This window comes from Pangasianodon hypophthalmus, chromosome 19 (genome assembly GCF_027358585.1).
Source record: "Pangasianodon hypophthalmus isolate fPanHyp1 chromosome 19, fPanHyp1.pri, whole genome shotgun sequence".
Lineage (NCBI taxonomy): Eukaryota > Metazoa > Chordata > Actinopteri > Siluriformes > Pangasiidae > Pangasianodon > Pangasianodon hypophthalmus.
Genome location: NC_069728.1, coordinates 7730691 through 7743136, shown reverse-complemented (window position 1 = coordinate 7743136; position 12446 = coordinate 7730691). Strand labels below are relative to the sequence as shown.

The window sequence follows — 12446 nt, the reverse complement described above, 5'->3', positions numbered from 1 at the left end:
ACATCTCAGGGTCTGAGTTTATTAGGTACTTTGATTAGTGGTAATTGATGAAAAATAGTTTCTGGCAGATTTCATGAACACAAGGCATAAAGAAAGAGAGCATAATTCATATGAAAATAGGATGAATGTCTGCAATCTATGGATTCAGACCATAAAAAGTAAATACCTTATGTGATAAGCAAATCAATTAATATTTGCAAAATTTCTATGATGTTTCTGAAGAAGAGCTTGTAGATTTAAACACTTTGCCAAGTATCACATCTTTGAACTCATTTGGTTGTGTAAAGCGAATTTAGTGCGAGACTGTACAAAAGTATAAAGTAAAAAATGAACATCTGCCTATATGGTGGGTGTAGTAATCTATCACAAAGGCTTCTATATATACAGTAAATATATTTCTGCTTACTGTCAAGGATATACTGGATTTTAATATCTTAATTGACCACAACATCCACTTTTCCTTCAGACAAAAAAGACAGTCCTGTCTGCCAAAAAACCTTCCATGTTCAGCTGAGTAGCTCCTTTTCACCCTGTGACAGGCTAAAACTAGCAGAACCAATTTTGGCAGCACCATGGCATATCTTCCTGCACCTGAATATTAATGCAAAGGGCCAAAAGGCAATCCTTTCCTGTCACGCTTAAATTTGTGTTCATGCACCATGCTTTTTTTTTAGGTTTATGTTTTGTGTATGAGTGCGTCTACATTGATATGTTGCTTGATATGTAGTTAAAAATTCTTGGTCTACAGGATGTTTGTCATACCTCTGAAAAAGCCTGTTCGAACCCAAGACAGCTGGATATCACTGCCACTATTATTGTCTAAATGCAATCCTTACTGATTATGTTATTACATGTTGGGCAAACTGTTTTTAGCAATACCAATCAGACAAGAGAAAACTGAAGAAATTCTAAGCCTGGTCAGTGAGGGTTCTGGGAGCATATTTCAGTTTATTGTTTTTCCTATGGAATAGCCTCATTATTAATCCCCTGAATGTACTAAGTATCTAATGCTGTTTTCATGGCAACTGGGAACTTCCGACTCCTCACCTCAGTGTGTTCACACATGTTCACATGTTTAAGAAAAAAACGTATTCTCACAGTAAGCTAGCACTCGTAAAAGCTTTCAATTTGCTTTTAATAATAGCTGCACAGAGTTGCTTGATTGGTACTTAATTTATTTTAAAAGTAAAGCTTAGAACATAGGAGATACTGTTTACCAAAATGGCACAGTTTGATAAAAATATAGCTCAAAAGAACATAATCATTCAATTAGCCAACTATGCTGTGATGTTAAAAAATACTTTATACACAAATATATGCTAGAAAATCTGTTTTAAATGCTTAAAACATGTTACTCTTTCTTGCACTATGCACGCAAACATGTTGAAATGAATACACGGAATCCCAACTTTGAAAAACAGGGCTCTTGAGAAACTTTCCTTGTGGGAATTACAAGTCGGTTAAACTGGAGCTCGGAAACCTCCCAGTTCCAGCATGGCCATGAACACAGTGCTTGCTTGTGTACTGTAATAACCCTGTTATCTTAAACCTATGTGAAGCTTAGTTTTCTAAAATCACTGCAAAAAAAGTAAAAATCTAACTTCCAATTACACATAGAAACATAATATTCATTCATCTTCAGTAGCTACTTTATCCTAGTCAGGGTCATGGTGCGTGGGCGCGAGGCGGGGACACACCCTGATGGTGTGGGATTTTAAATGAAGGACAGCTCACTACAGCTTCTCCAAGGGCTTGCCAGAGTGTCAGTACATGTCACATCCTCTAAATCTCACTGCATCAGATGTTAATCCATTGATTCTTGAGAGAGAAAGATAGATAGACACAAAATTAACACCTCTGCTTGCACTCACGCAGAAGTCTTTTTTGAAGTCGCCACATTTTATTCATCAGTATTCATTGCAAGGCTTTACATTGAAAGATAAATTTGTTTTCTGGGCTCTTGCACAGTGCTGACAGACATTCTGCTCCATGATGAATTTCTTGCTCTTCATTCAAATATTTTTGCACAGTTTCCATATTATTCATCCACGTGGCAGGCTCGCTCACTGTCTGTAATGACGAGTATTTCCACAGCACCCGTACTGCTTGTCTTCAAGTTTATGTAAGTGGCTCTATATCATGCCAGCCAGCCATGGGGGAAGGAACAGGCCGATGGTACCCAACAGACAAACGATGATGAACATCCACAGGAAGATCCGATCAATCACCATGGCAACATACTTCCAGTCCTCTTTAACCTGCATTTAAAGATCAGAGAGTTCAAAGTTAGAGTTCTCTCATCTATTTGCTATATGAGTTCTTTCATCAGAGATGTATCAAAAGGAATACAAGCAGACAAACCAAATAACCTTTAGCCAGGATCATCTAGTAGCACTATGTCAATACAACTGGACATGAGGTTTAATCTTAAAGATGTTTTTCATTCATCACTTTAGCAGGTATAATCATGAGATCAGATTACCCTTAGATGAGTGGTGAAACATACCACAGATCCATTTGCCCTAACTTCTCTAATACAGCATACCTTGGGACATTTTTAACATTTACTATAATTACATTAAGTATTTCACAATACACTCTTTTATATACTATCCAATCACTAGTTTGATAATTGATTTGGACTAATTTGGGAAAAAATTATATTTGGCAGTAAACTTCTTACAGAAGAATACTTTAAAGAGATTCTTAGTACACTAACCCAATACTTATTACATTTCTCCAAGAGTAAACTTACGTATTAACTTCAAAGTACACTGCACTCTTTTATGACACCTGAATGCTCTGACTACGAGGAAGGCTGTCCTTGGCATTACAATAACCTATTCTGTATTTTGTTCATATTAGTGTCATGAGACAAGTTACTTTTCTTTATAGCATATTTGAGAAGTGAGAAATGTACACCAAAATGATGAACAGCAAAATCAAGTTAATTTAGTTAAGGGGGATTCAAATCTCTTAATCTCTTTTACAAATATGATTTGAAATTGCTGTTAAAATGGATTTTGAACATATTGTATTATAAATTTTAGAACTGGCTCACAAAAACATGAATAGTTTACCTGGCACCTTATTATGTTTCTCTTCAAGTATACTTCGATCTTATGTATCGAAAGTAAACTATTTATATATACTTGACACTTAGTGCACTTCAAGTACACATTAAGTGATCTTAGCATTATAAGGTTTCATCTCCTATTCATTCGTAACCCAGAAGTAATCTTATACAGTAATACTACAGTCCTGATTAATATTCATTCATTCATTCTTTCAGGGCACCATGCAAACCCACATTCACACCTAGGGGCAATTTAGCATAGCCAATCTTCATGTTTTCCAACAAATGGATAACACTGGAGAACCCAGAGGAAACCCAATCAAACACAAGGAGAACATACCCCGTAACCCGTCCTCAGAATCAAACCCAGGACCCGGAAGCTCTGAGGCTGCAATGTGTCACCACTATGCCTCCTCCATTGCAAACTTATAATTCCCTAAAACTTGGCAGTAATGTTGTTTTCCCAAGTAATTCAGTTATAAACATAGATGTAGGCGGGACGTCTTTCAGTGGAATTGTAACGAAATCTTTAAATGTTGCTTTCTCTGTTTTCACTTATGGGAGTAACTAGATTTTAAAATGCTATACCTTTACTTCTGGTTGAGATATGGGCAAAAGACAAGCATATTTCACTTCTTGTAGGTTTCTCCATGGTTTCAGTGTGAAAAAAGGCTAACTAAATGTGATAAATAATCATGATTTCAGTATTTAGAAGTCATGATTAATATTTTAGCCTACATACTTGAGCAAGGAGATAACTGACTGATCACTATTTGTGATTTTTTTCACTCACACTGAAGTCGGCGTCTTGTGCTCTCAGATGATCCGCAATGTAGTGAACTCCCTCCAGAGCCTGCATGATGCTGGGAGACAGAGAGAACCGCTCATTGTCTGATTGCCGCATAGTATGGTTCACTCTACCCCCTGGATGCCTGGCACCCAGCAGTGCATCATGTCTCATAGGAGGTCCATGTTTCAAAGACAGAGAAGAAGGATGAGGAGGGAGTGGAGGAGAAGGAGTTGGGGTGGAGCCGGGTGGACGAGGAGAAGGAGGGCGGAAGGAGAGAGAGAAATTAGAAGACAGCGTGCCCAGCTCCAGGTCTTCATAGAAGCATCGTGTGTGTGCTTCCTCATCCTCAGCCACCTCCCTGAACCAGCTGGCTGAAGTGCTTAAACATGATCCAGTGGGAGCCCCAAGTCCTCGTGACCTTCGACTTTTCAGGAGCAGTAACCTCTGCCGACGACGTCCATAGGGAGCCGGCCTGCGCATGAACAGCCAACGTGGGATGATATCGAGGAAGATAGTATGCACCCAACTTGGCATCTTATGCGTGCCTGGTGAGCGGTGGTGCACGTTCAGCACAAACACGGTGATGATAATGGACAACGTGACAAAGATCATGGTGAAGAGCAGGTACTCGCCAATGAGTGGTATTACCAATGACGTGGAAGGGATGATCTCTGTGATGAGCAGCAGGAAGACGGTGAGCGAGAGGAGAACAGAAATGCACAGCGTGATCTTCTCACCACAGTCCGACGGCAGGTAGAAGACCAGCACAGTCAGGCAGGAGATCAGCAGACATGGGATGATCAGGTTGATGGTGTAGAACAGAGGAAGGCGTCGGATGATGAAGAAGTATGTGATGTCTGGGTAGATCTCATGGCAGCAGTCGTACTTCTTGGTGTTGTATGTTCCCACAGCATTGACGATAGCCCATTCACCACTCTCCCAGTAGTCTTTGAGGTCCACAGTGGTCTCTAAGCGCTCCAAGTCGATCTTGGCCTTGTCATATGTCCATGAGCCAAACTTCATTTTGCAGTTCTGCTGGTCGAAGGGGAAAAAGGTGACATCAATGCTGCAGGAGCTTTTGTAGATGGCAGGGGGAACCCAGCGCACTTTGCCTGTATAGAAGAGGTGAGCTTTGGTCATGTGGGTCACAGCGAACTCCCCATCTGCACTGAAAAGCAAACACAAGCTTGAGTTGCAGATTGTATATTGTAAAACAAACATCACAGCAGCCAGTGGGAATATCATAACATAGCACACTCATGCCTATTAAGTAATTTCATTATATTTTTTTCTACACATCTTTAATAACCAAGAGGACATGCCATTTTAACGGCAAGCTGTAATAACACTAAGGAACACCAGGTGGTGGTATTTTGACATGATTTTTAGATATGAGCATATTAAATGACTTATTGTATTACACTGGTGGTAACAGAGCAGATAACCTTATTTCACCTTCCTCAGTGAAAGCCAACTCAGCATTGTCCCTACACTATTGACAGTTTGCCTTAATCATCCATCACACTCACCCAGATGTTCTTACAAATATACACAGTGATGAATAAGTGACTTTGTTATACATTGGGCTGACATGGTTTGGATTCCCTTGTCCATTTAGAGGTTCACTGCAGATCAACACAAAGTTCTTCTGACAGATCACCGTTATCCTATGATGAAGCATAGTATCCTATTTGGATCCTAACTTTGTATCTTAAATGGAGTGGACTCTTCCAGGATGATAATGCCTCCAACCACAGGCTCACTGATTGCTTTAATGAGTATGAATATAATTTAAAACATATGCTATGGCCTTCACTATCACTAGATCTTAACACGACATCAATTGAGGGAATATATTGTGGAAGGATGGGGTTCATTCCACCAGTACAATTCCAGAAACACACAGCATTAAAGTTGTTCAGTAGTTCTTTTGCTTACTGCAAGTAGTTTGCTTATAAACTTTTTGAGATTAGTTTAATATCACTCACTTGTTGTACAGCACAATGTCTGGAACCCAGATGAGCTCTGATGGCACCCTGATGGACGTCACATTGTCATAATCAGAGGGCTTCCAACGCAATTTATAGTCATTCCACTCCTGTGGAAGAGGCTAGAGGTTATTATTTCTGTTTTTATCACAGTGTAGATTTATCCTTTCATCTTCCTTGAACAGGGTGGCTATTGTTCCACTGCAATTCAGTCCCCTTTTTGCCACAACTAATTTACAAAGCTGAGGCTTTCTTTGTGGATCTGGATGGCATGTGGCTTTAACATAATCCAGACTAAACTATAACCCTCGTGCTAATCTGAATTCTAACTGTAACATTTACTCTATAAATCTAAACCAGTTAACAGCATTTGTGGAGGTATTATTTTAAATTCAAACAGATTTGCTCAAAGTGCTTCCAAAAGCTGTTAAAATACTTGGCTCACCTGCTTCAACCAGACATTGGTTGTCATCATCTGATTTTTCTCATCCTACAGAGGAGAAGAGGAGTAAAACAAGAGAAAAAAGTGAGTGGGAGAGTATGAGACAGGAAGCTCTGTTTGCTCCAGGAGCAGTATCTGAAGTGTAATATCCTGATGGACTGTTGTCAAGGAACATCTGACTCATCAGGACTATCAGGTTAAAGGTGCTTATGTGGTTTCTATGGAAGCTGATGTTACTACCTTCATAAAATTAATAATTACAATGTGTCAGTAGAATATTAGAACACTTCAAAGAAATCTAAATTTTCATTTCCCTTCTCTTTACAGTCTTTAATTGAATTTGGATGGGGAGACTAAGTGCGAGTGACAACAACAAGCCATCTTGGCCAGCTGCAATACCAAAAGCTGGCATATACAAATCCAATATATAATTTAAAAACTCTGCTGACTACTGCACATCAGAGCCGTCTGACTACCAGGCAAGACATATGAGAGGACCAGCTTGTATATACAATGGGAAATTGTGTAAAACATGCATGGGTAAGTTAAAAAAAATATATTGCGAAGGCTCTGAGGCACCTGGGCAACAAAGGGAAAAAAATCTATAAAGAGTTCTACACTGAAGCCTCACTAGTGCACAGTCTGTTAGTAAAATGGAAGTAACACTTCTGCCATAAAATCAGTATCAGTATGGTATTTGATTACAAATTCAATCCAGTTCAGAAGAGGGTTTTTGAAAATCTGGCGTATTTCTTTACCTATGCAGGTCTGCCAAAGTGAAAATTCAATTTAAAAAAATCAATCCTGCTTATTTATTTCAGTATTATCTTGTCCTTGTGTTAATGAGGGGCTGTCAGTCAAACATGTCCTTACTCAAACCAATCAATATCAGACTACATATCACCTCAATCAATGTCAAGCAATGTTTTAGATATATATAATTCAAAACATTCTAGTTGACCACATGTGTTTCTTAATATGATCCCAACTAACATTAACCCAGCTGAGAGAAATGCAGTTATACACAGTTACAATTATATCACAGTGATCTACACTGGTCATCACAGAAAATATACAGTGTGCCTTGATAAACAGCTCACAATGAGCTGGGAAGGAGCTGCTCAATCAGCTGTTCGGAAAATGAAGCCAGTATTTCACTCACTCAAAGATTTACCACATAGTCTCTAAATGAACATGACTCCCACTACAAGTATTAATAATAATTTAATAATTTGTATTCATTTAAATTAATAATTTAAATATTCTGACTCAAATAAATCAAAATTTAAAAATAATCAAAATTCCAAAAATAAATTTAAACAATAAATATAGAAATTAATAAAGACAGAAAAAAAGAATAGAAATACAGAAATAATGCATGTATCATGTATACTTTTATTATACATTATTATTTTTTTGCCCATCAGATTCTCTGTATATTTCAGGCTTTTTTTTTTTTTTGGCTTTGACAGTTACCACATCAATGAGCTGGGCGATGGACAAGCCAAACTTAACGATGACCACGTCTGATGTGTTTGGCACAGGCCGTGACCACTTGTTGTATCCGACAAAAAGCTTCTTGAAGAGTTCATCCTCAGCATGTGAATGAGTCTTCTCATAACAGGACACTGCCAATGTAACAAAGATTCATTTCAGAGACAGAACTGAGTGCTTTTTTTTAATGTTTCAGGTTCTTTCACAAAAATCTAACAGCGCATTATTACGAGGTTTAAGCTGATGCATGGTATGTGCAAAAGCAAACGCTTCATGAGCATTTTACACAGACATGCATCACTGACATCAGTGGAACGGTGAGGAAGTCATTTGGCATGCAAGTGATTAGATCAGTGGTGCTCAGCCTTTGGAACAACATAAAGTCAGCGTCATTTCCACGTCATCTCAACAGATTAATGCCATATGCTCATTTTGTCACATATTTCACTTGTTGGAAGAGGTCTAAAGAAATCATCCTCTTGGCATATAAAACAGGTTTTTGAGCTTTTCCCTGGGTAACATGAATATTTGTAACTAAGCAAAATTGGAATAGCTTAATTAAATTCATGAGAATAACAGTTCATTAAAGATTAAAGGATCCAGAGTCTGCATTACTTGCATGTTGAATACATTAACAGACACCCTAATCACCCACAATTACACATACCATTGCCCTAAGCCTCTGTGTCCTGTATAACCTTTTTTCTCCTTTTTCTCCTTTTTTCTTTTTTTTCCTGGAAGCAGATGCAGTGGTAAAGATGCATTCCAATATCCATTGTCATAAGCATGATATTTTGATACTGGCCAGAGGCTCACAAGTTTCAATGTGGTTTGGGCAGCACAGAACATATTTAGTAACTGATGTATTTATTTTTGTAAAGGGTCATGTTCTGCAATCCCCAGGTTACATCATTGCACCTGGCACATCTGTCCTGCCTTACTGTGACTGACAACTTTCTTAATTTGGCAGAAAGATCTTTTGGGCAAAGCAGCCCGAATGGCCAAAAAAATCAAGCCTCAATTTCAAGCTGCACAGATCTTACCATTGAGCCCTGGGGGACTGTACTGAACGTGAGAGGCCAGCTGGTCGGCAAAGCTGGAGTAGCTCTCGCTGTGTAGTGTGATTAGCTCAGTCTAGCACTGTGCTCCCTGGGGATGGACTACCTTATCGATTACAGCACATTAAATAAATCAACCTCTGAGCGAATAGCAGCATCTCATTATCAAGTCAGATTTATGGTGTACATCAAGCTTTTGGCTCTCTAAAATTTTTGAGAACAGAATGCTAAAGCATCCTGCTTATCAGGACTCACTTTATTTGACAAAAGGTCACCAATTCTGGTTATTTGTATGCGGATATTTATAATTTAAAGTCAAACTTCTCTAAATTCTTTTTTAAAATATGCTAAGTTACCAATATTGCTTCAATACTGAATATGTAATCTTAGAGAATTCAGTTAATAAGCAAGAAGCATGAAGTCTTATTTTAGTATTCTACATTCACTGAAGTCAGGAGACTTGGAAGCATTTTGTCCCCACTGGAAATCTGGCCAGGGGATTTGTGAGAGTCTTAGATCAAGTGGAAAGATTCATCTAGTGAGATCGATCCATGTGAGGGGTAGATCAAGCCTCACATCATACAAGATCCTGCAATTATACTGTACACTGCTCCTATCTGCTTTTGTCTCCCTGCTCTATAGATGTGCATGAAACACTAGGGTATGAAATTACGGATTCTGTACATAATGTATGTAGTGTACTGTATGTCCAAAACTGTGGGTTTTTTTTCTTATTCACTCACTGACATTCTTGTGCTTGCTCCAAGCGAGGTCCCCCACCAAACTGTCAGCTTGCTGAAATATATTCACTCTCCTCTACAAGAGCTAGTTCCTAATGGGCTGACTGCATGCTGCAAAATGGTATGTGGTAGACAGGTACAGAATGCAAACTTGAGTGGTGTTGTCTTTTACACCAGAATAACGGTTCAGTCAGATGCAAAGGGTGGAAGGATAAGTCTGGAGACAGGATCTTCACAGCAGATGCATTTTATTTGTAGAAAGTTCTTCAGGTGGAAAAATATTTGAGTGTAGTCAGAGTTCTGTTTCAGTGTTGTCATGCAGCTAGTCTCCCTTCCTGTCTAACTAAAAGTGTGAAAGCCTACCCAATACATAACTAGTTTTTCGGTCTTTCACAGTATGCAATAACATGTTCAGAGAGGCTTAGCACACAGTATGATAAAAGGGTCCTTACGTACATTCTATCCACTTACGGCGAGGCATATCAGGTCAGAACACCTTGGTACAGAATACACTCAGAAATAATAAGACTCAGCATAAAGAGAATGAAACAGATTTTATGCATTAGAGAAAGTCGAATAAGGAAAATCAAATAATTCCACAGGAGTTGACCACAAAATGTAAAAGCAAAGCAACCTAGTGAAATGGTTTTCAGTACTTGTCCTTGGAGATCCCCAGAAATGCACATTTTGATGTTTTCCCTGACCTGACCAGCTCATAACAAGCAGTTTATGAGGATGTGCAGTACTAGTATAGACCACAAGCAGGACTGGGAGCAATAGTTTATAAGAATAACAGTAAAATCTATTTTGTGGCTCTATATTTGTATTTGTATTTGATATATTCCCATTTCAGGCAAGAATACAACGTGTCGGATAAACTTACTTGATTGCCACAGGATGCTCCAGAGCAGAGCGCTCCTCAGTGAGACCAGGAGATTCCCAACGCGCTCCATCATACGGCTTCATTTAGCTCTCCATGTGCGCACTCAGTGTTTCCCGGGCAACTTTTCTTCCACTGCCATTCTAGTGTTTCTAACCTTTCAGTTTCAGATGTTTTTTTTTTTTTTTTTTTTTTTTTGCGACTCCTTTTGTGTAGATTGCTTGTTACTGTTAGTCAGTAAGATAAATAGTGAGCTATCCCTGTCCTTCACTGCACGATCACTTAAAGTAGCATCATGCACTTGCTATATTACTAAGAGTGTGTGATCATCCTGAGCGCGTGCCAGTTAGAATATACATCCACAATTCTTCCTCCGATATCGTGATCCCAGCCCGCAACAGATCCCAGGTTAGAGCACCTGTTTACTGCTTAGACTTCAAGCCGACTTTTAGCTTTTATCCCAAACTGAGACTGAATTACCGACGCTGCTCCATGTTCGGTGAAAAGTTTTGTAGTGAGCGACTTGTGCGTTTTCCCCCGCGCGCGCCTACTCGTAGTTCGGTCCACACTCCTCAGCCTCCCGTCTCCCAGGCGACCATGCTCGCGCGCAATCCGTCCATCCGGAGTGACGTCAGAAAAAGGGGGCGGGAACCTAGCGTGAGGTTTACGGTCAATGCTGCTCACACACACACACACACACAGAGCCTGTATAAAATGTTAATAAATGTAACATCTTATTGCAACAGTCTTAATTATCTTTAAGGGTGGACTATGCGACATGGTAAAGGTAAACAACAATACATCAATATTAAATGAATTATTAAATGCAAGCATAAGCATAAAACGTGCTCAACATAATTCTTTGTCTTTTGGTGTCAAGTTGTGAGAATGGGGCTAGGGGTATTAATATGTGTATGAACATTGCAGTGAGGCTAATGAAAAAAATCTTTATTTATCTTGATTATTTATCTTCAGTAACTGCTTTATCCTGGTAGGAATACACCCTGGATGGGACAGCTGAGAAGAAACACTCTGTGCATTTGCTTTACTGTAACTGAATGAGATGAATTGAATGGTGTTCCTTCAGAAATAAATCTCGAGCTCTCTCTGGTCAGTGGTAGATGGCAGACATTCAGCCTCTCATTTGTCAGAAAGGAGACTGAGTTGAACTTGACAATTTGAGTGGATCACTCTGCATAGAGCAAAGAGAGATGTTTGGAAAGCAGAAAACGTGCCAAATAATTCATTAGTTTAAAAAAAGGCTTTAAGGCAAATATATAAAATTTTGCTCAGGATGTTTAAACAGATTTGATTTACATATAAAAACAATAAATTTAAATTAAAAAAATGATATAGCTATCTTTATGTAATGTGATGGTCTGGGTTGCTAGATGCAGTCAGGGATGAGGACTGAATTTCTAGCCATGCAGCTGAAGTGTTGAAGTATGGACCTGGATTTTACCTTATAGTTCTATAGCACCATATCACAGCTAGAGGGCAGACACACTGAACAATATATATATATATATATATATATATATATATATATATATACATATATATATATATATATATATATATATATATATATATACTTATAGGGGGAGGGAGGGGGAAAAATACAAGCATAATAGAATTTTTAAACTTGAAATTCTGAAGCCTCTTGACAACATGATATCCAAAGGGGTGAATAGGATGTTAAGGCCATCTTTACAAGCAAGGCAAGCAGCCCAACAACATTTTGGGAAGGAGAGGTCATAAAATCAAAGAGGAATGTGGAAGATCCTTGGTTTTACACAAGTGGGAAACAAAGACAGGGTTCCTTGTGCATATTTGTGCGTGATCAATTCCAGCTGGTTCAAAAAGCTACACTGATAACCATAGTATTGCTTCTCATGTGGAGCCACAACCGCATGAGTGCCGAAAGGTCAGTGAAGTGTCAGCAGTTCCAGTTTAAAGTGGGATTTACTGTCCTCAT

The 12446-nt window shown here is 38.8% G+C and overlaps 1 protein-coding gene across 1 annotated transcript; it reads right to left on the bottom strand.

Annotated features, from left to right (window-relative positions):
* Positions 1 to 24: 24 nt before the first annotated feature.
* On the bottom strand, positions 25 to 11135 carry chrna2b (cholinergic receptor, nicotinic, alpha 2b (neuronal)). Its single transcript, XM_026944424.3, has 6 exons — positions 10472 to 11135; positions 7773 to 7924; positions 6300 to 6344; positions 5855 to 5964; positions 3870 to 5034; positions 25 to 2258 (listed from the first exon to the last, which is right to left on the bottom strand). The coding sequence occupies exons 1-6, from the start codon at positions 10542 to 10544 to the stop codon at positions 2133 to 2135; spliced, it is 1671 nt and encodes a 556-aa protein (XP_026800225.1). The 5' UTR covers positions 10545 to 11135; the 3' UTR covers positions 25 to 2132.
* Between the last annotated feature and the right edge of the window lie 1311 nt (positions 11136 to 12446).